A 27,160-nucleotide genomic window follows, 5' to 3' on the forward strand; every position below is an offset into this window, starting at 1 on the left:
ATCCCTTCAATTGAAAATATGTCATTTTCCAATATGACAATGCATCATGCCACAGAACTAAAGCTGTTAAAGCTTTCCTCTGAGAAAGACTCATCCAGTCAATGTCATGGCCTGCAAATAGCCCAGATCTCAACCCAATTGAAAACCTGTGGTGGAAATGGAAAAAAATGGTCCATAGAAAGGCTCCGACCCGCAAGGATGATCTGGCAACTGCACATCAAAGACAGTTGGCACCAAATTGATGAAGAATACTCATCAAGTCCACGCCTCAGAGACATCAAGCTGTCATAAAAGCCAGAGGTGGTGCTACTAAATACTAGACATGTGTTTTGATTGTTATTTCTTTGTTTGTTTCTCATGATTCCATATTTTTTCCTCAGAATGAAGTGATTCCATATATATTTCCCTGCACTTGCTCTATAAATATAACATTTACCGACCACCACAATGTTTTTTTATTCAGTTCTTTTAGTGTTTCTGAATGCTAAAGAGTTGCACTTTTGAACTAATTCATTATTTTTTCAAGCTTTTCATCTGAGTTTGTTCTACTTGATAAAATGTCTGAGTGCTCGTCCGAGACAGGTGATTCCATACTTGTTGCTCGGGGTTGTATGTTAACCTCTTTTATGTACTGTATGTGGACACCAGGTCTTTATGGGGTTAAATTAATTTTAAAAATGTGTTTTATTTTGAAATATTCTTCATTCATCTTCCATACCGGTTATCCTCACAAGGGTCGCGGGGGTGCTGGAGCTGAGCTGTAATACAAAACATTTTCACTTTCCCTATAAAGGGTTAATCTTGGAGGAATATGATTTCTTTCCTATTAAATGTCATATTTAGCTCGCAATAACATGACTTTATTCTGTTGTAATAACCCCGAGTTAGTGAGTTACACTGAGTTTCTCTTAAGCACCTTGGAGAACTCCTCTCCTTTGTTCCTTACTCCAGCGTTCAACTGATCTGGAGTCAGTTTTGTGTTTCCAAACACGACGTCACACGCATGACCTCGCCTCAACTCATGTTTTAATCAGCTCTTTGTGCATTCATTCCGATTTATTCTGCTATTGTTTTAGTCGGGGTTGATTTTTCCTGCGCGTTTTGTTAGCGCATACCCGGAAGTAAACATTTGTTGATGCTCGTGCGGTCAGTGGCGCTTGTCTACAAGTGGAAAGTGTCGCTCTCAGGTCGGATTACCTCCAATATGGACCAACATGGCCACCGCGCATTCCGGCAAATCTAAATATATCTATTAAGGGCATAGGAGGTAGGGGGACAGTGGGGGATTGGTTATTTTTAGCCATTTTCACCGTTGCACGTCGGTCGGACAAGAGGTCCCAAACATGCCCGGACCCAGCGTGAGACCCCGTGCTCGGGAGCGGAACAGCGTCCTCAACAGACCCGAGTTCATGTCGCTTAATCAGCCGCTGAGAGGCGGTGGACCCCCGGAGAGCCGCGGCGGTGGAGGAGGAGGAGGAGCGGGACCGAGGCGCTCCAGCTCCATCCGCGGCCAGGCGAGCGAGGAAGCCGGCGACGGCGCCCCGAAAGCGGACGCGGCCAAGCGAGCCGAGCCGGTCCAGCAGCGGCTGCCCGAAGAGGACTGCATGCAGCTCAACCCGTCTTTCAAGGGCATCGCCAAGAGCTCGCTGCTCGCCATCGACATCAGCCTGTCCAAGCGCATGAGCGTGTGCGCGCACGCTTGGTCGTCGTGGGGGGGCTGGCGCTCCATGGTTAACCTGCTGGCGCTCACCGGGCACGGCCTCACCTGGATCGTCGGTACCTTTGTGTGCCTTACGCGCAGCAACACGCTGGCCGGACAGGAAGTGCTGGTCAACCTGCTGCTGGGTAAGTCACGTCACACTCATCGCCCTCGTTTGTGCTTAAAGCAACACTAGGTAACTTTTCAGTTTTGGTCGATTTTAGCGACGCAGGTGGACAAAAGCGGTAGTGTTTCAATGAAATCGATTAGCCCGATTGGACTCGTGACGATTCGATTACGATTCATAAAGGCTCGAAAATGATGATTTTTCCTTAATAACTTTATACCAGCCGCTCGTAGCGGAACGAAATTCAAGACACTTCTGCCGCCCGGACACCTTTAACTCATTCACTCCCAGCCATTTTCACCGGAACAAGGCCCTTCGCTCCCAGTCGTTTTACTGGATTTTGACTGATTTTGCAAGGCCCACAGAGAATTCTGTTCTATTTCTATATAAACATGGAACCCACCAAAAGAAAGATTAAACTCTCTTCTTTCAGCAGAAAAATGTTCCTTCATATCTTTTTTAGGGCTGTCAAAATTATCGCGTTAACGGGCGGTAATTAATTTTTTAAATTAATCACGTTAAAATATTTGACACAATTAATGCACAAATGCCCTGCTCAAATAGATTAAAATGACAGCACAGTCAAATGTGTACTTGTTGTGTTTTTCGGAGTTTTGGTGCCCTCTGCTGGCGCTTGGGTGCGACTGATTTTATAGGCTTCAGTACCCATGAGCATTGTGTTCGTAATTACTGACATCAACAATGGCGGGCTACGAGTTTATTTTTTGATTGAAAATTTTAAAAAATTTATTAAAACGAAAACATGAAGAGGGGTTTTAATATAAAATTTCTATAACTTGTACTAACATTTATCTTTTAAGAACTACAAGTCTTTCTATCCATGGATCGCTTTAACAGAATGTTAATAATGGTAATGCCATCTTGTTGATTTATTGTTATAATAAAGAAATACAGTACTTATATACCGTATGTTGAATGTATATATCCATCTTGTGTCTTATCTTTCCATTCCAACAATAATTTACAGAAAAATATGGCATATTTTACAGATGGTTTGAATTGCGATTAATTACGTCCATCCAGCCAGGGGTCCGGATATTCAGGAGGCTGCGGCTGAAAAATAGCCGGGAGGGGTGAAAGGGGACACCGGGTGACTAGTGATGAAGAGACTAGTCAACTAGATATTAAAATTAGAAAAGAGAAATAAAGTAAGACAAGTGGTGGGCAGAGTGATGAAAAGGAGATAGGACTCAGCATTATAGCTTCTAGTGTAGCTTAGACTGAACTGTGAGCCTAGTACGATTTCAACTAGCCTGACCATAAGCTTTGTCGAATAGGAACGTTTTTAGTCTAATCTTAAATGTACAGACTGTGTCGGCTTCTTTAATACTAGCTGGAAGCTGATTCCACAAGACAGGAGCTTGGTAGCTAAAGGCTCTAGCTCCTCCTGTACTTTTAGAAACCCTGGGAACAACCAGTAGACCTGCATTCTGAGAACGGAGTGTTCTGTTGGGGCGGTATGGAACCAGAGCATCGGTGAGATAAGATGGCCCCAAACCATTAATGGTCTTAAATGTAAGAAGGAGGATTTTAAATTTAATTCTAAACTCGACTGGAAGCCAGTGAATGGCCTGGAGCACAGGGGTGATGTGCTCTCTTCTATTAGTTTCTGTTAAAAGACTTAATGCTGCGTTCTGGACTAGCTGAAGACCTTTTAGAGAACTTTTAGGACAAGCTGCAAGTAGGGAGTTACAGTAATCCAATCTAGATGTAACAAACGCGTGAATTCATTTTTCTGCATCGTTTTCAGACAAAATATTTCTAATTTTGGCTATGTTGTGCAGTTGAAAAAAGGCTGTTCTGCAGGTTTGTTTAATATGAGCTTTAAATGATAAGTCTGGGTCAAATAGAACTCCTAGGTTTTTAACTGTGGTGCCGGAGGCTACACTTACATTGTCCAGAGTGACTATCTGGGCAGTTAAAGAGTCTCTCACACGTTTTGGGCCTATTATAAGGACTCCTGTCTTTTCAGTTTTAAGTAGAAGATAATTAGTGCTCATTCAGGTATTTATATCTCTATATTTTTTGATGAAAAAACTGAGAAATTGAGCTTTTTGTGAAAGCATGCATTTCAAACATAACTTTGACTTATACACAGCTATTTTTTGCTTTAGTTACATCCCAAACATCTGAGTAATGTTTTCCTTTTACAGAATAAGATAAACAACAAGACAAATAGAGCTTTTGATCGCAAAGGAACAATTTATTTACACATAACTAAACTATTGAGCTGTTGAACTATTTGCACACATAACAACGGGGAAGGCTCTTGGCTGCTCCCATGGCTAATCCGATGAGTCCGGATCAAGATCGGTCTCACTTTTTCATCATATTCATCATCGGTTTCAACCTTGGGCTAAGGAGTAACTCAACGTGAGCTCCGCAGAACGCGTGTGGAACCTGACGCTGTTGTGGACGGCACCGTCTGTCTCAGATAGATTTTTTTTAATCCTTCTTTGACGATGGTTTTGTTTTCTTTTCAAAACACTCCTCCAGTGTCGTTTGCCTTTTTGTTCCGATCGTTCTCCACAATTTTCTCAAATTCTCACGCGTCTTCACAAGATCCCTCCAACTTCCGTTCCTGACTATTTTTCTTCACTCCCTTTCTTGGCCCGAGACAAGTTCTTACCAAATGTGCTACTGACCTCCAGTGGCCAGTTTTATTGGTTTAAAATTGGTTTTGAGCTTTGTGCATTGTATCTTAGATACATCGGAACCTGAAGATGCCTTTTATCAAAAAAACCCAAAAGACGTATAAATACGTTTTGGGACACTGAAGCAATTAAAAATAGAATGTATTTATACGTTTTGGGGAGCAAATGAGTTAACGTACGCACGCACAACATTAAGATGGATGCTGCCGGTTATTGAACGAGAGATTTACTCCTTTTCAAAAGACGGGTAAATTTGTGTATGAGACATGCAGGGACCCGGCGGTCGCGCTTCTGTGCACAAGTTATTTCTTAGAGCGAGAGGGGAAGAGAGAGTTCGTTGCTCCTTGTCTTTCAGATGTCCAGCAGTAGTCATGTCAATTGAAATATGTCTTGAGGGTGTTGCTAAGACCCGTGTGCATCTATAAGAGGTGAGTACACGAACCCTCTTGTACTGTTGAACCTTTATTGTTGTTGTTTTTGAGATGTTAACAGTTAGTGCTGAGCGCTATGCTAATTAGCTAATTCGCTAACGTGTATATCATATGCAGAACGTGCATGTAAAACCATGATTAACTACAGCGGTAACACTACAAACATGCGAAATGGTAAAGACATCCATGAAAACAAAGTATATTGGTTAAAAGAAGTCTCATTCTAAAGACACTTTGTTTCCAGAAAATGTGGAATTCATTCCACCTGTGTAAATGTTATTGTATTGTTGAGAGAAATAAGTAAAAAAAATAAAAATAAAAAAGGAGCTTAAGGGCAGCTTTTTGTTGTATTGGCATGTTTCCATCGTTCCTGTTGAATCATTAGGATATTTTAAATAAATAATGGACATCAATTTGTTTGTTTACTTTATTAACTCATTTGCTCCCAAAACGTATAAATACGTTCTATTTTTTAATTGTTTCAGTATTTATACACGTATTTATAACGTATTTATACGTCTTTTACGTTTTTTTTTTCACAAGAGACACCTCTAGGTTCTGATGCAACTTTGCTCCAAAGCACAATGCTCAAAATCCATTTTAAAGCAATAATACTGGCCACTGGAGGGTAGTGGCGCATTTGGTAAGAACTCATACTGGACCATGAAAGGAAGTGAGGAGAGGTGGCGTAACTCGACTTAATGGAACGAACGGTCGGGTTGCACGGCTGGGACACTGGTGGAAGACGACCGAATGGATGATCAGGAGGACGTCCAGGATGCCAGGTGTGGGAAGTCCGAGTAGGACGTCCGGGATGCCAGGTGATGAACGACCAATGCGACGATCAGGAGGGCATCCAGAACGCCAGGCAGCGGACGACCGAGCAGAACAATCTGGAGGACGTCTGGGATGCCAGGCGTTGGACGACCGAGCAGAACGATCGGGATCACCAGTGTAGCGGATGATGTTGTTGAGTCTGTGTTGCTCGTTGAGTAGAGTTTGCGTTGCCGTGTTCGGCCGCTTGTGTCTCTCGTGACTCTCTAGTGTCTTGTGACTCAGCCGGAAACGCGCACGGCTAAATTAGTTCCCGCCCCAGGAACACAACATGCCCCACACAAGTTCCATAGTTGAATTCTGTTATGACACTACAAAAGAAAGATTAAAAAAAAAATCTATCTTGATGAGACAGTCGGTGATGAGAGAAAGTTTACACCGTCTGGCGAGACAGCCGCGGCCACAACAACGTCATCTCTCAGTTCAATAGTTTAGTTATGTGTAAATAAATTGTTACTTTGCTATCAAAAGCTCTATTTGTCTTCTTGTTTATGTCTTTTTAGAAGGGAAACATTATTCAGATGTTTGGGGTGTCGCAAAAGCAAAAAATAGCTGTGTTAAATTCAAAATTATGTTTGAAATGCATGCTTTTACAAAAAGCTCAATTTCTGTTTTTTCATCAGAAATTGGAAAATTGCTCAAACTAAGCTATTTTCTAATGCTGATTTCTAAAGAATGAAAAAAGATATGAACTAACTTTTTTCCTGCTGAAAGAAGAGTCTAATCTTTTGGTGGGTCCATGTTTATATAGCAATAGAACAGAATTTTCTACGGGCCTTGCAAAATCAGTCAAAATCCAGTGAAACGGCCGGGAGCGAAGGGGGGTTCTCCGGTGAAAATGAGTGAATGAGTTAATAAGTAATGTACGATGCATCGATAATCGTGATAACTGTGATCATCGTTCAATAATCGAATCATAGCACCCTGAATCGTAATTTAATCAAATCGTGGGGTGCCTAAGATGGCACACCCCTAGCGCACAGTGTTGTAAAATTCCTGATCTACCAGTCGCCTGCAGATGGTTTAAATGACATTTCTGTTTCCAGCGGCTGTGTGAAGGATGAATAGTAATGAGGCAAGGAATCCAGTTGTGGCTAAACAATAGCTTATGGTGATGTTGAAAATAGAAACGTTTGACTGTGTACCGTATTCACCCACCCAAACTCGTCAGCGAGAGGGGTGTGGGGTCACGTCAGGGAGTGAAAGCCGGGCCAATGTATATTCTTGAGTCTCCTTTTATCCTGGTAGTGTCACTTTTCTTGTTTTTTTTGTCTCCTCAGACAAAATTTTTGCGCGCAAGCGTTCGCATCAACTTCCATCTTTATAACGAATTGGGAAAGGGGGAAGTGACGTATGCCATAAAGCAGTCAGCACATTTGTATTTTTTTTGTGGGGCAGTCCTGCCCCCCTCCTCAAAGTTAATTAGTGCTGGTGAAAGCGATACAGACCCCCTCAAGATATAAAAGAGGTGTCATTCAACTAGTTGTCAGTCGACATACTGTATTATCATAAATGTTATGAAAATGTTTGATAAAGGTTGAAAAGTAACGTAGTGTTGCTTTAAGTTGGGAAATTTTCTCCCAATTCAAGGCTGGCCACCAGAGGGCAAAATAATACTTACTTCGCTAATTTGGTGCCATTGACGGCGATAGTCGTCCAAATCTTTTGAGCTGGGAGCGTCAGCCTTTCCAGTTACAATGGAATGGACGTCTGCTGGTGATCAACTCATTTCAATTCACAGCAAAATAATGACTGTAGTTGTGAGAAAATGCAATGTATCCTTATTTGACATTGACAGCAATCGAGGTCCAATCTTTTTTAACGTTTGCTCATTTGCAACTGCTAGCTGTCTCACTTTAAATGAATTGGACGCCTGTGATTGTCAATGACAGCCAAAGAGTTAAATAATCAGAATGGCTTTTATTGTCATTATACAAATGTACAATGAGATTGGGGGAGCAGTGTCTGACCATTACAATACAATTACTTTACAATGAAGTGAGTCTGCAGTAATTTAGTGCGAGGGCCATTCAATAAATAAGGTGAATTTTTTGGAAAAGGACTTCTAATACAGATAGAAGCTTACTTTTTTGGTTGTGTTTGGTTTTACTTCTTTTTCACGTGGATTTAATTTCTTCTGCAGATTAAAAAATAATTTTGAGAGTTTTGGCGATTAACAAAAATTGCCGACCAAGAAGAATGCTCCAGGATTGAACAGTAGTTACTGGTCAGTTCGGTTAAGTTTTTGGTTGCTGAAGTGTACAAAACATTGGCGGAGTTTTTAAACATGTTGATGACCCCGAAACACAGTGTCAGCAATAAAATCACAAGATATATTCTCGGATAATAGCTCAGCCCATGCTCGTACATACAGGCATCCCAACTGTGGGTGTAAGTGTGCTGGCTTACCTAGTGGAGAAGTAGACGCCACATCCTTTTTGACTGAATATTCTAGCCAGGAATGCTTATAATAATATGTTGAAAATGAGTGTTTTTTTTTGTTTTGTTTCCTATCATTTTTTGAGGGAAATTCTACATCAGGCTGCTTAGGACAGCTGTGTTTTTGGCCAAGATCGTCTTCCATTGAATATTGTATGCCTGGTGGTAGTTCTGTTGTACAATTAACGTCTTTAGTGGGGCAAACTGAAACTCAGCTCACCTTTTTGGCAGTGCTCTTCGACGTTTTATGGTCCACATTTTCAATCCTTGGTTCTCGCTCAGTACTTGTTGTTGCTTGAAAGCTTAGGTTTAAAAGAGAATTATGTATATCCATCTTGCATCTTCAGTCCTCAGGTGGTCTTGGCTAAGTAAAGCAAATGACCATCTCTAAGGTGGTAGTCACATGATCTGTTTGAAAAATAATTTTGACCCATTATAAAACATTTTTTTGTTCATTTTATTCATTTTGTTGTTTGTTTTATTGCTTTACAACTTTTTAATAGAAAGCATTTTACCGGCAAAGTCTTCATTTTAAATTCATATGTAGGAAAGTCAATTACATGCAATGACATTTTCGGCCACCGGGAGGTGAGAGGGGTGCTATGGTGACTAGGACGACTGATCTGTGTAAAGGAAAAAATGAACGGGGCCATGTATCGAGAGATTTTGAGTGAAAATCTCCTTCCATCAGCAAGGGCATTGAAGATGAGACGTGGCTGGGTCTTTCAGCATGACAATGATCCCAAACACACAGCCAGGGCAACAAAGGAGTGGCTTCGTAAGAAGCATTTCAAGGTCCTGGAGTGGCCCAGCCAGTCTCCAGATCTCAACCCCATTGAAAATCTGCGGAGGGAGTTGAAAGTCTGTGTTGCCCAATGACAGCCCCAAAACATCACTGCTCTAGAGGAGATCTGCATGGAAGAATGGGCCAAAATACTAGCAACAGTGTGTGAAAAGCTTGTGAAGAGTTACAGAAAACGTTTGGCCTCCATTATTGCCCACAAAGGGTACATAACAGAGTATTGAGATGAACTTTTGGTATTGACCAAATACTTATTTTCCACCATGATTTGCAAATAAATTCTTTAAAAATCAAACAATGTGATTTTCTGTTTTTTTTTCCACATTCTGTCTCTCATGGTTGAGGTTTACCCATGTTGGCAATTACAGGCCTTTCTAATATTTTCAAGTGGGAGAACTTGCACAATTAGTGGTTGACTAATTACTTATTTGCCCCCACTGTATATACAGTATTAATAAATTGTTTTAAAGCACTTCAGATGTAATAATTATGATAAGTTTTAAACATGTTACTATCCCACCAAATTATTTTTAAACTGGAATAAAGCAGAACAATGCTTGACTTTATTAAATGCTTCATTGAGTGAGTCCACTCAAATCTAAAGCTGCTCATTTAAACACAATGAGTTGCCACAGCAACTGTTCAACAAGTTAAACGATGATTGATTCATGCGGTGCTTTGAAACTCGGTCCTCTGGCAACATCAACATCTGTCAATCCATTTTAACTTTAATATGCAGTTCCAGTGCACTCACTGCCTGACCAACAGCGAGCAGGGAGAGAGAGGAAGGGAGGTAGAGTGAGACTACGCGATCGGCTCGGAACAGCTCATCTGTTTTATTTTGGTTTTTTTAATTGAAAAAAAATATCTGCGATGGACTGAGGGCGCGAAGTTTATAGCACAAAGTCGCGAGGAATCACTGTATATATTTATTAATTAAGTTTCTATCTCTATTAGAAGTCCTTATACTGAACTATTCGCCTTTTTTACTGAATGCCACTTGTATAACAAAAAAGTGTATTTAAAAAAAAAAAAAGGGGCTCTCAATACAGTATCGGCAAAATATGAATCGGTAGGGGGTACCGAAACAAATGATAACATCTGTAATATGACATAATTCTCATGAAATGTATGTATTTTTTTCCCTTAGATCGTCATCATTGGTGTTGTATTTTTGTGTGTGTTTACGTAATAGAATCCAACTTGACTTGTTTGGTGTCCCCATTTCTCTCCTAGTTTAATTATTTCTTCACTTGCTGTGGGCCTATGTAATTCTCCTTTGTAGTGTGTAGGCAAAAACAGATTAGTGGGCCGAAAGCTTAACAAATCTGCTGGATGGAGCAACAGGGCCCTCTGAAATGTGCTCTGGCCAATCTGCACATACTAGTATGTGTTGTTATCTTCGCTTATTATGATATAATAATATGTTCAGAAGATGGTATTGCTCTTTTCTATACAGTTCAATAGATAACGACGGCATGCTCCAAATTTGAAATTTAACTATTTGGTCAATTTGAGGAAGAAAGACTCCTTTTGCAACTTTTTTTGGGTTGGACTGCTGGACTGCACAGTAGGAAGCTTGTTTAAGAGGCCCAAATCCAATGAACACAAACAACCGGGCAACAAAGCTGCTGGCAGAGCAGATTACCACCTGAAAACTTTTAACTTTTTTTTTCCTCGACGGGAATAAGAAAATGATTCTCTTCCAGGCTCAAACTTACACCAGTGTAAAATTTGTGTTAACAAGGCAGGGAATGTAACCCTGACAGTGTTAAAAGCCAGAGTGGGGACTTTGTAGGGTTGTTAATGACACGTTCCTCCATGGTGTGTCATGTTCAGATGTTTATTTATACTCTAATGATATCGGAAAATAACCAGCATCATTAATTTAACCATTTATAATGCAAGTGATTTTGGGGGGGTAATTAAAAAGAATAATAATAGTAACAGGAGGTCACATTTTTGGTCAATATTAATATTTTGTATACAAATGATTCTTACATGCACCCAAAAAATCATATCAACATAAGTTGATGCCAGGTTTTAGTTATGTTTTTTTTTATTATGATTATCATTATTCCTATCCATATATATTTATGAATGAATAGAATTATACATTAATAAAATGTGATTAAAACAAAACGAAGGAAAACTGAAATACATTCTGGTAATGGCCCCCAATATCACTTAGTATTTTTTTTCAGTGTATTTAACTCATTACTTGCCTATGACAACGAAAACATCTACTTCACAATAAATTGGCCTTCTTGAGCCGTCAATGGCAGCAAATGAGTTTAATGAGCGGTCTATAAAGTGTTAAACTTCTTTTGAGCTTTCATAAATCGTAAATCTATTACATAATATCTAATAAGATGTAATATTCACATCTCATTTTTTATTTAGAAACAATAATAATGAAATAGAACAGAACATTTACATTAATTCCAACTTTCTTATTTAATTTTTTTTTTCTTTTGAAACAAAAAGTATATACAGTAAAAGAATATTTACCATCAAGTCATTCACTACCAGCCAAGTTTTCTTGTTTGTGCAGTATTCATACAGTATGTGTTATGGTAAATTTAAAGTCGTTCCCTAATAAAATCCTAATTAATTATTTTTTATACAAGTATAACAAAACTTAAATTCTCAAATTTTACGCTAGATGCACAAAAATCACCAAATGCAGATTTACCGTATAATATGTTTTTTTTTTTAATTTAGTGCAAGTTTTCAACAACTTAAAAAAATTACAAAATTTTCACATCAGAAATTAATACAGTACTTGAGAAACGCATGCAGAATCATCTTAATTTTACTCAACAAAAGAAAATTTTTCATTTTTCTATATACAATCACAATTTATTGAGGTCGAATTCCAATGTTACTATTGCCTCAGCACGGAGGCACGTCTTTGCCCTCGTCGTTGTAAGATTGAAATGTTACATGAAATAAAACATGTAAAAGGAGATTTTTTTTGTATAAATACAGAAATGTCTAAAGCAGTTGGCCGAAAATTACCTGATCATTTGAATGTAAACTTACGCTACTGTGTATGGATACAACATGGCGGCCATCACAAAACAAAGAGCTTTTTAAGTTGAAAATTCTTGTAAATACATGCGTACATCGGAATTTCTATCGATATAAACATAGAAAAGTTTAGATTCTTAGTTAAAAGCAAAAAAACGGGAAGTTATCATTCATTTTACGTAAATATTTAAAGCTAAAATTACGCTATTAGTTTACGTAGTCTATGAGTCTATTAGTCATGTGCCAGTATGAGATTTTGACAGTATGATAACCTTAAGCAAAAACACCACGGTTTCACGGTATTACAATTATCGCTCTAAAATGTGTTATTTTGAGATGTATGGGTTTAAAAAAATCAACTGAACATTTTTTAAACATCTAACAACATATTTGCATTTGGAACATCAACATGAATATAATGTTAAAATAAATAATATAACAAAAAGTGAATAACTGAAATATTTTAAATAAAATTGAAATACATTGGCTAAACCCTATAGGTGTGCGAAATTTCCGATTCTTAGATTATTCGCGATTCGGCCGTGGAAGATTCGAGAATGATTCACAAACATCCAAATTCCGATTATTGAAATATGACAATTAAACCGGAACTAAAACACAGTCAGCGGGGTCTTCGGGACCCAATGAGGAACGGACCGAAAGTAAACATCATGCTGTCATTACCTGGGTAATGACAATGCTCAACTCACGGCTCTGGCACAACTCATGCCGCTAGATAATAAAACAATAATAGACAAGTTTCCTGAGCGAAATGGCGGAAGACTTTACAAAAGTACGCTAATAGTGAAGAAACGAGTTAGCCGTCTTGGCATGCTAACTAGCCATGTTAACAGCCTCGTTAACAAGCTTACGTTATAGTATTTGTTTTACCATAGCTAGACACACAAAACACGCTAGAACTCTCATAGCTGATGGGGAACGTTCATGAGAGCGTTTACTTTACCTTAAATTTTGTGTAAAGTGACGGATGATGGTCACGTAAACGTGAAATCATGTTGGAGGTGTTGCCTGCATGCAAGCCGCGGCTGTCTGCTTGTTTTCGGTAGCCCAAATACTCCCATACTAGCGACCTTTTTTTGGGGGGGGGGTAGTTTCGATAGTGACAGCAATGTAACCGACAGAGCAAAAACCGGAGGGGGAGCGGAGAGCGCTGCCGCTCCAAGCCATTTGTCGCTGCATTTTTGGGACATAAAAAATAGCTCGTACTGTATGACAGAAAATTTTGGTGGTTTTGAAACCGTGACGTTTTCTTACCACGGTAAACCTTGAAACAGGCACATGCCTAGAGTGTATTAACTTTTATTATTTTCCTTTCTTTACTCTTAGTTTTTTACATTATGCACAAAACTTCATTTTATGTTTATCGTACACTAATCTCATAGTAACATGTATTTGTTACATGTTTACAAGTTTAATTTTTACTTGTAAGTTTACGAAACTACTTTTAGAACCAATTAATTTCATCAGTAGAGGTACATTAAAAACAAAATAGTCATCCAGTCATGTGGCTGTTTTCATCCTTCTGCTGTGTATTCAAATGGGTTTAACACTAGTAGACGTCCATTCCATTTGAACTAGCTTATCGCCATCAACGACACCCAATGAATTAATAAATGAAGAAATCATACGCCATTGACAAACTATGACAAAAACTCTTGTTTCTATTTGACACAACTGACGCAGCACACGTAGCTTAGCAGCATTATCTTGGAGCGCACGTAGCAGATGTTTCTTTTTTTAGGCGCCCCCAAAATATCTCCGTCAGTAGCTCTCATGCCCTCCTCCCATTTTGAAAGCAGCCTATCAGCTCTGCACATACTGACTTTTACACACTTTTAATTAGGTCTAAACGGTATTGGAAAAAAACTATCATTATGCTTTTGAGGGGGTTTGCAATATATTGCGATATTAAAACTAGAAAATTTTGGCCAGATAACTGAATAGCTCTGTTTGGTATAAGCCTGAACAATATTGGAAAAAATTCACTTTGAAATATATATTGCCAAGGCTCAACACTTATTTTTTTGCATTGGTTGCACTGGTGCGCCTAACTCATTTCTCTAGGTGGACCAGCACAAAATGTAAGTGCACCCACATTTTTCATTGCGTCACCTTTAACGCCATACTTGTAATCACGCTCCAAAACATTCATAAAATCCCTTGATTCATTCATCTTCTGAACCGCATATCCTCCCGAGGGTTGTGTGGGTGCTACAGCTTATCACAGCTAACTCCAGGCAGAAAGCGGGGTACACCCTGAATAGGTTGCCAGGCAATAGTAGGGCACATACAGACACACGATCATTCATGCACACACTCACACCTACGGACAATTTGGTGTTGAATCAGCATGCCATGCACGTTTTTGGGATGTAGCAGGAACCCAGAAAAAAACTCATGCAGGCATGGGAAGAACATGCAAACACCACGCAGGAAGGCCGGATTGCACGCACCATTTCAGAACTGTGAGGTGGACTTGCTAACCACTGTCCCACCGTGCTGCCTTTCACCCTTAATGTGAATTATTTTGAAACAAGAATAACGTAGAAAAATGCTTTTCTTTATTAAATGCTTCCTTGAGTGAGTCCACTCCAATTCAATCACGCTGCCAAGAACAGCTTCTCACTTAAGGCTGATTTATGCTTCTGCGTTCCGGTGACGGTGGAGCGACGGCGGAGACCCTACGCCATCATTTCGTGAAGTTCTGCGTCAAGGGAACGCTTTGCTCTGTAATTCACCACCATGCCACTAGAGGGGAGTGGCTTTGTCTTTGTACGGTTTGAGGGACTCTTGTCAAATTCTTAATCATCAATTCTCAATTCTTGTGCTGAACCTGAAACAACGTTCTGAGCGGACCAATCACAGTCCTTCAACGTTCACGTCACACGCGTTGACGTGATGTGTAGTCAGGATTTTGTCAGGATTTTGGGAGCTGCACGTCAGGATACGGCGTTGGGTCTAAATCGTGTCTGCGTTAACGCCGTAGGTCCGTCGTGACCACAACGCAGAAGCATAAATCGGCCTTTACACAATGAATGAGTTGGCACAGCACACTTTAGACTACTTTTTGGCATGCTGACTTTGTTGTACTTTGTTATATTCGTGTGCTTCATGATATGCTCCCTTTGTTGTACTTTTTATTAAATGCAAATCTGTTCGCTATTTCTGGTCTGAGTCTGTGAGTGAGATCAACATAAACGGGTTGCCGTTCATCACAGTGAGAGGCCGTGCCAGCATGAAGTGAAAAAACATAAATACTAGCTCTTATAAAAAAATTTGCATGTTGTGATAAAGTTCATTATTTTCTGTAATGTACTGATAAACATTAGACTTTCATATATTTTAGATTCATTACACACAACTGAAGTAGTTCAAGCCTTTTATTTTAATACTGATGTTTTTGGCAAAAAAGTCATGAAAAACCAAAAATCCCAATCTCAAAAAATTAGCATATCATGAAAAGGTACTCTAGAGAAGCTACTAACCCAATCATCTGAATTAACAAATCAACTCAAAACCCCTGCGAAAGATTCCAGAGGCTTATAAAAACTCCCAGCCTGGTTCATTACTCAAAACCGCAATCATGGGCAAGACTGCCGACCTGACTGCTGTCCAGAAGGCCATCATTGACACCCTCAAGCAAGAGGCTAAGACACAGAAAGAAATTTCTGAGCGGATAGGCTTTTCCCAGAGTGCTCTATCAAGGCACCTCAGTGGTAGGTCTGTGGGAAGGAAAAAGTGTGGCAGAAAACGCTGCACAACCAGAAGAGGTGACCGCACCCTGAGAATGATTGTGGAGAAGGGCCGATTCCAGACCTTGGGGGACCTGCAGAAACAGTGGACTGAGTCTGGAGTAGAAACATCCAGAGCCACTGTGCACAGGCGTGTATGAAACAGCGGCAGAAGTGCCTGACTTGGGCTACAGAGAAGCAGCACTGGACTGTTGCTCTGTGGTCCAAAGTACTTTTTTCAGATGAAAGCAAATTTTGCATGTCACTGGAAAATCAAGGTGCCAGAGTTTGGAGGAAGACTGGGGAGAAGGAAATGCCAAAATACCTGAAGTCCAGTGTCTAGTACCCACACTCAGTGATGGTCGGGGTGCCATGTCAGCTGCTGGTGTTGGTCTACTGTGTTTTATCAAGGGCAGGGTCAATGCAGCTAGCTATCAGGAGATTTTGGAGCACGTCATGCTTCCATCTCCTGAAAAGCTTTATGGAGATGAAGATTTCATTTTTCAGCACTACCTGGCACCTGGTCACAGCGCCAAAACCACTGGTAAATGGTTTACTGACCATGGCATCAATCGGCCTGCCAACTCTCCTGACCTGAACCCCGTAGAGAATCTGTGGGATATTGTGAAGAGGAAATTGAGAGACACCAGACTAGGCCTGCAGCTATCGATTATTTTAGTAGTCGATTAATCGATGAACTAGTTAGTTCGAATAATCGAGTAATTGGATAAAGAACACAAAAAAATTAAAATACCTGATCTGAGCCTCAAACGGTATAAAAAAAAAAAAAAAAGGATATATGCACAACAAAAGAACAATTGGCTAACGTACACAGCAAAAGTCCGCTAGTTTAAATGCTATAAAATGCCAACATTTTTTTACAATGCTCTTAAATAGTTCACATATTCCCCCCCAAAACGGCTAAATATACCTTTAAACTAAATTACGAATTCATTTAAAAAAAAAAAACATTAGCTCGAACAAAAACCTATCTTATGCTGGTCTTAACAGGGGGCATCTGGATTCAGCCATATGAAATGAGGCATACTAGACGGCAGTGTCTCCACCCATATCCATAAAACTAAATTCAAACACTTTCAAAACAAACCATTACAACGCCACTTTAATTAAACGAATACTTGAGGCAGCAAAATTTAATTCAAAAATTTTTTTTCTTATCGAATACTCGACTTAATCGATTAATCGTTGCAGCACTACACCAGACCCAGCACTGTGGATAAGCCTCTGGCCGCTATCGGAGTATCCTGGCCCTCCATAACACCTCAGCAGTGCCACAGGCTGATTGCCTCCATGCCACGCCATATTGAAGCAGTCATTTCTGCAAAAGGATTCTCGACCAAGTATTGAGTATTGAGCCCATTGCTGATATAATTAATTGAAAGTTGACTTTTTTTGTATTAAAAAACACTTTTTTGTATTGGTTGGATGAAATATGCAAATGTTTTGAGATAGGGATTTTTAGTTTTTCTCGACTGTTTTTGCCAAAATCATCTATATTAAAACAATAAAAGGCTTGAACTACTTCAGTTGTGTGTAATGAATCTAAAATATATCAAAGTCTAATGTTTATCAGTACATTACAGAAAATAATGAACTTTATCACAATATGCTAATTTTTTAAGAAGGACTAGTATATTTTTAAAATGAAAAACCCGATCCTTTTCACCTGATTCCGATCTTCTGAAAAATGGCGCTATCAGCCAGATTTCCGATCATGTGATCGATCAGGGACATCACTAATGAATATAATGCCGTTTAATCAAGGGTTGCTATATATGAAAGGGAAAACTTGCTGCTTTTATGAAGTAAAACAGAAGTTTACATGTTAAACAAAAAACAATTGCACGTCCTGCAATATGACTATTGCGCATGCGCACATTGCAATGGCGATTTAAAAATACTTTCAATTGCTTTTCAAGTATATGACTGCTGTGCATTTACACCACGTATTCTGTTTCTGTTTAGCGCTGATTCTGGACGTGCTAACGGTGGCGGGCGTGCAGCGCCTGGTGAAGCGCAAAGGCCCTTGGGAGATCTCTCCAGGTTTCCTGGACCGCGTGGCCATGGACGCGTACGCCTTCCCGGCGGCCCACGCCAGTCGCGCCGCCATGGTGTCCAAGTTCCTGCTGTCTCACCTGGTTCTCGCCGTGCCTCTGCGCATCCTCCTGGTGCTGTGGGCCGTCCTAGTGGGGGTGTCGCGGGTGCTGCTGGGCCGGCACCATCTGACGGACGTGCTGTGCGGATTCGCCCTGGGCCTTTTCCACTTTGGCCTGATGGAGACGGTTTGGCTGTCGTCCAATGCGTGCCAGACTCTCATTTCCATCGGGACCCTCAGTTGGAGCCCCTTCACCTGACTGCTTCTGTGCTAGGACTTCACCCTTTACCTGAGTTGGCACCTTCTACATGCAAGTTTGCCTTAAATAGACTCCTACTGTTGCTTTCATTTCACACTTCAGACTGTTTTTTAGTCGTGTTGCACCGATACTTGGCCCCTAATTTGGGTTGCTAATTCCCTGAAAAAAATATAAGGGACACCTCATTGGTAGCTCCAGGTGGCCAGATAACTGTCACCCTTGAATTATTTTTTTTATTTTTCAAAAAGTGATTTTTAAAAATTTGATAATTATAGAATAATCATAATTTTGACGCCCCCTTGCCTCACCAGCGATGATGAGTTCGGGTGGAGTGGGGGGGTTTCCACACGGTTGGTAACCTTCATTGGCTATTGTTTAGCCACAACAGGATTCATTGTGATTTTTTTGATTGATTGATTGATTGATTGATTGATTGATTGATTGATTTTACGACACCGTGCGGGTGTGCGCAGGTTCTAATGGGTAACAGTCTTCCATGAGGCAAAACACTACCGCTTTTGTCCACCGGCGTCGCTAAAATTGACCAAAACTAAAAAGTTACCAAGTGTTGCTTTAAATACTTGTTTAAAAAAGTGCAAACCTTAACTCTGAGATTTTTTTTTTTTTTTTTAACAACTTAGGTGTGTTCACAGTTCCCTCAGCAATAACATTTTTGCAAATTATCACTCCAAATATAATGTGGAAATACAAATGTAACTGACAGGACACAGAAGTATAATACAATTAGACTAACGTACCCAGAGAAGAACAAGAAAAACAAATTATCATCATTTTGAATATGCTTTTTACTCAAGCTTCACTCAAACTTCTTATCTCTTAAGTCATTCATACCTGTCAACCCGAGGCCGTTGGCAATCTTACAAATAGTGACGTATGCCCTTACAAATTGGTGACTAATCTTACAACGTTGTATATAGCGTGCAATATTAAACAAAAATAAAACTACATTTTTAAAATAATATGAATTTATTAATATTGTAACATATAACCTGGTGCAATCAAAGAACAATATCTTCAGCATCATCATGATTACTAAAATTTAACAGTGACATTTGTTATAATTGTATGTAGCACTTTTGGCAATTTCTATCATGTCTTGATGGCTGCACTTCAGCTCGTAATTAGTTTGACTTGAACTTGAAGGTTGTTTGTTAGGGTGTCCAATTATAAATTAAAAAGGTCAATTGATAAAATTAACTTACCGATGCAATCTTTGAGTCAGGGAACATTTCTTTTGCTAATTCTGAGAAGTGATCAGCAATAGTTGCAGGCAAATTGTATTCGGCAACAAATTGGCAGAATGAAATCTCTGCTTTCGTCACTTTTCATTCTGCAGACTTCATCTTTATGACCAGTGTTGTTAATCTTACTTTTAAAAAGTAATTAATTAGTTACAAATTACTTCTCCCAAAAAGTAATTGAGTTAGTAACTCAGTTACCTGAAGGTAAGAGTAATTAGCTACTTGGCAAAGTAACTGGTGGTACATTTCATGTTTTTTTTTCCATTAAAAAAAACCCCAAACATATTAACCTTTGCTATGTTTGGAAATTGTTTAATGTTGTGAATCAACTGTTAAAGTTGTTAAAATTGCAACCGTTTTTGCATTAGTTCCCGTCTATCTACTTTCAACATTTTAAAGTTTTAAAACGGTTTCATCATTTAAAGATAGATTCAAGACAAGATTTTGCCGTTTTAGGAGTATTTTAGATAAAAAGCTACCTAAGTTCGCTAGGAAGGTTCACTACAATAGAGCCTTTCTAAGAGGTCTACTGCTTCAAAATGGCAGCTGTTTAATAACACCGCCGTCTGTCATTTCGCATGTAGTTCTATAAGCATTTGATATCCAGCCGTAGATTGCAGGCTGTCGGCTACAGTCAGGAAATATTGGAGCTACCTAGCCTAGCATCGCGTTTGCTACAGCGTCACTCTCAGTGTCTCTGACTTTTCTCACGTCATTCAACCATCTTAGTAACGCATCGTAACGCACATTGTCTCGTTGCCGAAACGGTGACAAAATCTGAACGGAGAAAAAAAAAACGTAATGCACGAAAAACGTATAGATTTTGAACGTACGGCGTACATATTTAAAAATCAGTGCTCACTTGTACAAATTACGCCGAAACCGTACAACTTGACAGGTATGCTTATGTTGTCTTCCGTTATCATCATGGCAGCCGACAGAACCTCGACCAATGAGATGAGTGGGATTTCGTACTGTCATTGTTCAGTCAGCTTATTGGTCAAAAAGCAGGAGAGGTGGGGGAGTGCGTTCTCCTGCATATTCTTGTAAAGCACACTACCTTTATTTGTTGGTTTTACAAAAAAGACACTATTTTTGAGTTTCATTAAAATATGGGACAAAGTGCGTCCCTTAAAAGCTCAATACAAATTGAGTACATTTGTTCCATTTGTCAAAGGACGGTTGGCAACCCTAATACTGATACAGCTACCCGGATGTGTGGTGTTGGCCGATGGCGATACTGCATCGATACCACTTTTTTTTTTGTTTGTTTGTTTTTTTAACATGTACAAAATATACTTTTTATTACTATACTAATGCATGCTCACTTGAATGTAAAATAATTTCCATCATGGATTAGTCGAACACTGCTGAACAATCTTTATGCATGTGTCTAGGCATGTGTGATATTCTGACTGTATGATAACCTTAAGCCAAAATATAACGGTGTCACGGTATCACGGTATTGCAATTACAGCTCTAAAGTGTGTTACTTTGAGATATCTATTATCTGGGTTAAAAAAAAAAATTAAATTGAACAGGATTTTTATTTTTCAAAACATATTAGCAAATTTGAACATAAGTATAGTGTTAAACTAAATAAATAAATATTCTAAACATTAAAATAAATACAGTCCTTTAGGTAAGCCTGGACTAACAGCCAAAGCTCAACATTACAGAACAAAAATAATGGAATTATTTTCCATAAAAGGCACATGCGCGTTATACACACACTCTCTCTTTCTCAACACAGTTGCCAGAGAGAAAAATAACACCACATGATTTACCACCGCTAGACACACTAAACACGCTGGAGTTAACTCTCGTAGCTGGTGGGAAACGTTCCTGACAGTGTTTACGAACCTTTAATTTTGTATAAATGCAAAATCATATTGGAGGTATTGCCTCCTTAAACATGTTTTACATGTCGGTTGGCCCTCCTCCTCTAAGCTGCGCCCTCTGTAGCTGAAGTATTCCCATACCAGCGATTTCGTTTTCTTTGATGAGGGGAAAAAGTTCAGGAGTTCCACCTCTTCCAGCCATCATGTAGCACAGCTGACTCACTGACACTGAGCAACAACCGGTGAGGGAGGGCTGAGCCTTGCAGCTAGCAAGCGAGGGATTTCTCCATGCAGTTTTGGGACATAAAAAATAGCTAATGCCTCAGGGACTGAATGACAGAATTTTTTTGGCGGTTTTGAAACCTTGACATTTTCATATCACTGTATACCTTGAAACCGGTAATCAGCACATGTCGACTGCCTACCTAGTGTGGGTGACAATAAATTAATGCACTCCTCTAAAAGCTAAGACTTAAAGTGCTCAGGAATGCCAAAATGTCTTTTTTAATGTTTGTTCAAATTGATATCCAGCCTGATACTCTTATTAGGTCCTTAGTCTGTGCCCACATTAGTACATTAGCTTAGCTTTTTGCTAACCAATTGTGATAGCAAAGGGCACAAATTCGCCAGGTTAATTTTTCTAGTTATCCCTCCTTCTAACAAATCTAATGTCTTTATAGATACTCATGTCAATCTCAGTGTTTGTAAAACCCCATACCCTGGCTGCTATTACCTTTTAAAATGTACATTTATCCAACATTTGAAGTATATTCCAATACATCGAAAATGTGTTTACTGAGCACATACAACAACACTTACCAGAATAAAACCCCATTTCTTATTCCTCTTCTTTGGCACTGACAGTTGACAATTAAATCTCAAAAACTACACATTGCCCAGCATCAGCGCACTATTTCTTAGTACAAGCAGATACCTGCATTTTAATGCCATATCGGGGCCCCTTCTGATCCTATTTTCGGTATCGGTGCAACTTCTAAAGCAGTTTTCAAACCTCACTTTAACACATCGCCTGCCATTGACGGCAAATGAGTTTAAGCCCATGATCAAGAGCATCCCAGCAGCTGGAATCTAGTTTTTTCATTCATTTTTCTAGCCGCTTAGCTTCACGGGGGTTGCGGGAATCTAGTTTAACCCTTTAACACCTGAGCCTATTTTGTCCGAATTTGCATGCCTTTGCTGTTGCCTTTATATTTCAAAGAAAAAATGTTCACAATGGCTTGGTTGAGTCCCTTTTTTCAGGACACCATAAACTTAATGTCCAAACTGTTGTTTTTGTCACTTTTGTTCAACATTTTGGACCAAAAAGGCAAAAAAATTCAAAAGAAACAGCAGGTATGGTCATAAGCGTTTTTGTCCTTTCTACATACTATGGTCAAAACTGGTTGTATGCAGTACACCAACAGTGCAAAATAGTGAATATATATATCTATATCTATATCAATATATATTGTATACAATCAAACACAAAAAGGATTTGGAATATATCTCTTTGTGAAGTTATGTATGGCACCCATCACCTTATCAACATGTATACATACCATCAAACTTCTCGAACACACACATCTATATACAAATTGTTAAGATTGATAGTGATAAAAAAATCAAATGCAACATTGAAAAAAAGTATTTTCAAAAATATTGACAATAAACGAGTTCAGTTCAATTTTTTCAGGCATACCACTTAGTTTCCTCTTGAACAGGACACAGAGCTACGTCACACACTTGGTCACACAGCCCACTCTTCTGCCGTTTGCGCGCTGCTGTCACTTCTCACTCACCAAGACACTGACTCATCCGAAGAAAACAGCGACAAATCTGGCTCATCGTCCTGATTGAGTTGATGAAATAATGCATTAGCTTGCACAAAATTTATGTTTCAAAGTCATTCCCTCAATCCAACTGGCCGTCGCTCACTACCTCGGCTCCCTCTCCTAAAGTGGCACCTCGCTCTGCAATTCATTAAAAATGTTCATATTACGTCCGCCCTTTGTGACCTCACAATGGCTCCTCGGATATGTAGTTTTTCGTGGTGCTTTCGGTTTTGAAAAAGGACAAGAAATTATGGTAATATGGACATAAACACATGGTCCATGCAGCGTTTAATGTTTATTTACGAGGGCAATAAAACTATAAAACTCAAATGACATTATCTCCCGTTTTACTTGGTCGATTGACTTCAAGTAAGAACTGTTGTGGACCTCAACTTTCGCACTTTGAAATAAGACCAACCAGCGGCACGTGGCTGACTTAATTACAGCGTGACAAGGCTTCAAAGATGATATGCATAAACATGTCACCTCTGACACGTTCAGTGTTAAAGGGTTAATAAAGGAAAAATATAATTTTTCCGATGTTACAAAGTGGAGAAAACAAATAATAGCCAACATTTCCCAGAAGAAGCAAAATAGCTAATGTTAAACATTTTTAAATGCTAGTACTATTTAGCCCAGAAATGTTCAAAGTCAGGCCCGGGGGCCAAATGCGGCCCGTGGTCAAATTTCAACCGGCCCCCAGCCTCTGTCATAAAATCAATAACGTCTGGCCCGCACACGGACTTAATAAATTGGTCAGCAGTACTGCTATCAGCATATGAAGTAGCTTACACACTAAATGTTGCTCCTCATTTACCCACTAAAAGGCAGCAGCACTCTAAGCAATATTACCCCGTGTGACCCTTCCAATTTTCTAAAATGGCGATAATCAACAAAAAAAAAGAAAGTTGGCTTCAAGGATAGGTGGAAATTGGACTATTTTTTCAGTAAAATATCCAACAACTGTGTCTTCCTTATTTGCAAAAAGACAGTTGCTGTTTTTAACCCTTAATTGCCAAATGTATCACATTTGATACACCTAAAATTTCATGATTTTCAGAGTAATTCAGAATTTTGACATTTCTTTTTGAAAAAAAAAAAAAAAAAAGATGGATGCAACACGTGGATCTACAGATTCCATGAGAAAAAAAACAGGACTTAGCTAGGGTTATAGATATTAGAGTGCTTATTACACATATTCATTTTGACATTTCTTTTTACAAATTTGAAAAAAAGGTTTCATTAGGACCTTATTTTTCAAATTTTGGGATTCTCTGATAATTGCTTCATGTTGCAGGTCTTTAAGGGTTAAAGAGTTCAATGTGAGGCGATGTTACCAAACAAGATATGCTGAAATGTACGGCAAGATTACAGGGAAGATACACAGCGAGAAATTGAAGCAACTTGAAGCTAGTTTAATTTCACAGCAGCAGTATTTCGCAAGAGCCCGTGAGTCAAATGAGAACACCAAAAAGGCTAGTTGCGAGATTGTTGAAATTATTAATTAAAAAAAAAAAAATAAATAAAGCAAATGTAACACACAGAATAGCTTTCTAAAATTTGCTTAACTATATTGTTCTATGTAAAGGACGTCAGCCAAGGTCGGCCCCCCACATTTTTACCACACCAAATCTGGCCCCCTTCGCAAAAAGTTTGGACACCCCTGATTTAGCCAATTAAATACGAGTATCTGATTGTGCTGTTTACTTGGCAAACAATAGCTACTAACTGTTGAATGCCCGGCCATTGGAGAAACAAACTTTAACGGACGTAGAAAGAGAAGCAGTCTGCTTTTCAGTTTCAGACAGAGATTGAACAAGAACAGAAACTATAAAGAGTGCATGCCTATTCTCTGAGCTACTTTTTACCTATTTTGAGTGTCAGCATTTTTCTTGGCGTCACTACGTCACATTTGTCACACAAGGGCTGCAAGTAAGCGTTGTCTTTTTCTGTGTTTCATAATTACTTTTATGTTTTTCTTTCTGGCCCACAATATACTCAGAATGTTAAAATATAAATTGCGTTATTGTGATGTTACAATGTGAAATTTGCATTGCTTTACAAACTGAATCGTTAGTTTTGTAATATTTTGATTATTATAAGATGTTGGAATGGTAGTTAATACTTTAAAAATATTTTCTTGTCATTTAACTTTCATAGTGTTTTGACAATTTGACTCTGTTATATCAAGATGTTTTTAAAAATTTATATAGTTTTGTGAAGTTCTTTTGGTGTTATGATTGGAAAAATTAAACCTTTAACCTGATAGCAATACAACCTACAGAAAACATTGTTTTTACTCTCACAATATTAACACTTTATATCTTAAAAAGGGCAGCGTTAGTATTGCAAACGTTGACCCTACCAACTTGGTAGGTCTTGACGATGATAGGTCTTTTCATGCTTCTGCCGTGAAATGAAATTTACCACTACTACATGTCCAATCCATTTTATGTCAGCTGCCAGCCTTTTCCACTTTAAAAGGATTGGACGTCTCACATCGTCAATGGCAGACAATGAGTTGAGCTGTGTCTGACGAAGCCATGATGGCAATTACTTTACATTTAAGTGAGTTTGCAGTAATTTAGTATTAAAGATTTTTTTTCTTTCAAAAAAAAAGAATTGTATTGTTACAGGATTGGCATCAGTATCACAGTATCCGAATCGGTATTGGGAGCAAAAAAATTGGTATCGGTGCAACACAAGTATTAATCACCCAAAACTTTTCAGCAATTTGCTTTTTTCACCCAATCTTGCTTGGTATTCATCCATTATTTAATGTCCTGCTTCTCCGATTAGGTCTTCGTTACGCAACTTTTGTATTCCTGGGCTAAAAGGCTGAACTGTTAGTGTGCCAGAATGCATGTTAGCATCAAATATTGTTCTTTGAAAGACAATACTGTTGTTTTTGATAGAGCTGAACCTGTTGTTTTTACCACTTTTGTTAGAAAATCTAATCTGAGAGTTTTTTTCTTCTTTTTGAGAACAGCTTGATGTGTCTCATGAATAAACAGATGGAAGTCTGTGAAACGTGTGTACTTTGCGCTTTTCTACACAGAGTGAATTTCCTGTGCGGTGACATTGAGACACCCTGACAGGAAACGAACATGATGCAACGATGCCTTTCAGTCAGGACAGGCACTCACCACTCATGTTCAAAAAACACAACAAGGTGTTTTTCCCACCCTAAATCAAGGTCTTGTGTTAAGCATGTGTCTCAACTATATTTGTGTGGGTTTTTGGTCCTCCCAGACAATACACTCTTGTAGTGTTGTGTCTCCAGTTGTTTGTCGAGCATGGGGAGACCTCGCAACACTTTTCCTCGGGACGTATTTGTTGATTGGGGGGCCCAATATGAGTTAGTTGCGCAGAGGATTAAAACTAATTCACTGAAGAAGAGACATTTTTATTTTAATTTTGTAAATTGGTAATTCTTTTGAGAATGCCGTTGTATGGGGGTAAAAAAATGTTTGTTTTTTAAATTTGTTTTTTAGAATAAAGTTGCAGTGTTATATAAAAAAAATCGCAATAATAAAGTCATTTTGGAGTGTTGAAGGAAAGGCTCTCTGTCATTTCTTTTCAGGTTGGTTAATACAAGGGCCTAGGTTTGCATCGGGATGGTTGGGAAATAACACTACCAACTTTTCAGGATGCTCAAATTGTCTACACCAGCTTTTAAGCAACTTTATTTACAATATATCATGAGTTCAGTTATACATATAGGTAATTTAGATTGTCTTCCATATATTGTGAGGATAGGAATGACCCTAACATTATTAAGTGAATTATTTTCATTACTTGTTGAATGTGCCCATCCATTTTGCCCCCGTCAAACGCAAATATGATTGGCTGATGACTGGCATTCATTTAAAATGTATTTTTTTCTACATTATTTATTTAAAAATATTTTTATATGCAGGCTATGCCAACATTTTTTCAGATAATCATACATTCATCATAACCGAGGTAAAAAGTTTTCATTTTTTGTTGAGTTTAGCTGTGCATGTGGACAAAAAGCAGTCGTGTTTTACCTGAAGGAATGCTCAATTTTTATTTAT

The 27,160-nt window shown here is 38.9% G+C and overlaps 1 protein-coding gene across 1 annotated transcript; it reads left to right on the top strand.

Moving 5' to 3' along the window:
* Positions 1-991: 991 nt before the first annotated feature.
* LOC130905236 (inactive phospholipid phosphatase 7) lies at positions 992-26,619 on the top strand. The gene is made up of 2 exons (XM_057818414.1): positions 992-1,845; positions 17,779-26,619. The coding sequence occupies exons 1-2, from the start codon at positions 1,344-1,346 to the stop codon at positions 18,165-18,167; spliced, it is 891 nt and encodes a 296-aa protein (XP_057674397.1). The 5' UTR covers positions 992-1,343; the 3' UTR covers positions 18,168-26,619.
* Positions 26,620-27,160: the final 541 nt, after the last annotated feature.

The sequence above is a fragment of the Corythoichthys intestinalis genome, chromosome 17 (assembly GCF_030265065.1).
Source record: "Corythoichthys intestinalis isolate RoL2023-P3 chromosome 17, ASM3026506v1, whole genome shotgun sequence".
Classification (NCBI taxonomy): domain Eukaryota; kingdom Metazoa; phylum Chordata; class Actinopteri; order Syngnathiformes; family Syngnathidae; genus Corythoichthys; species Corythoichthys intestinalis.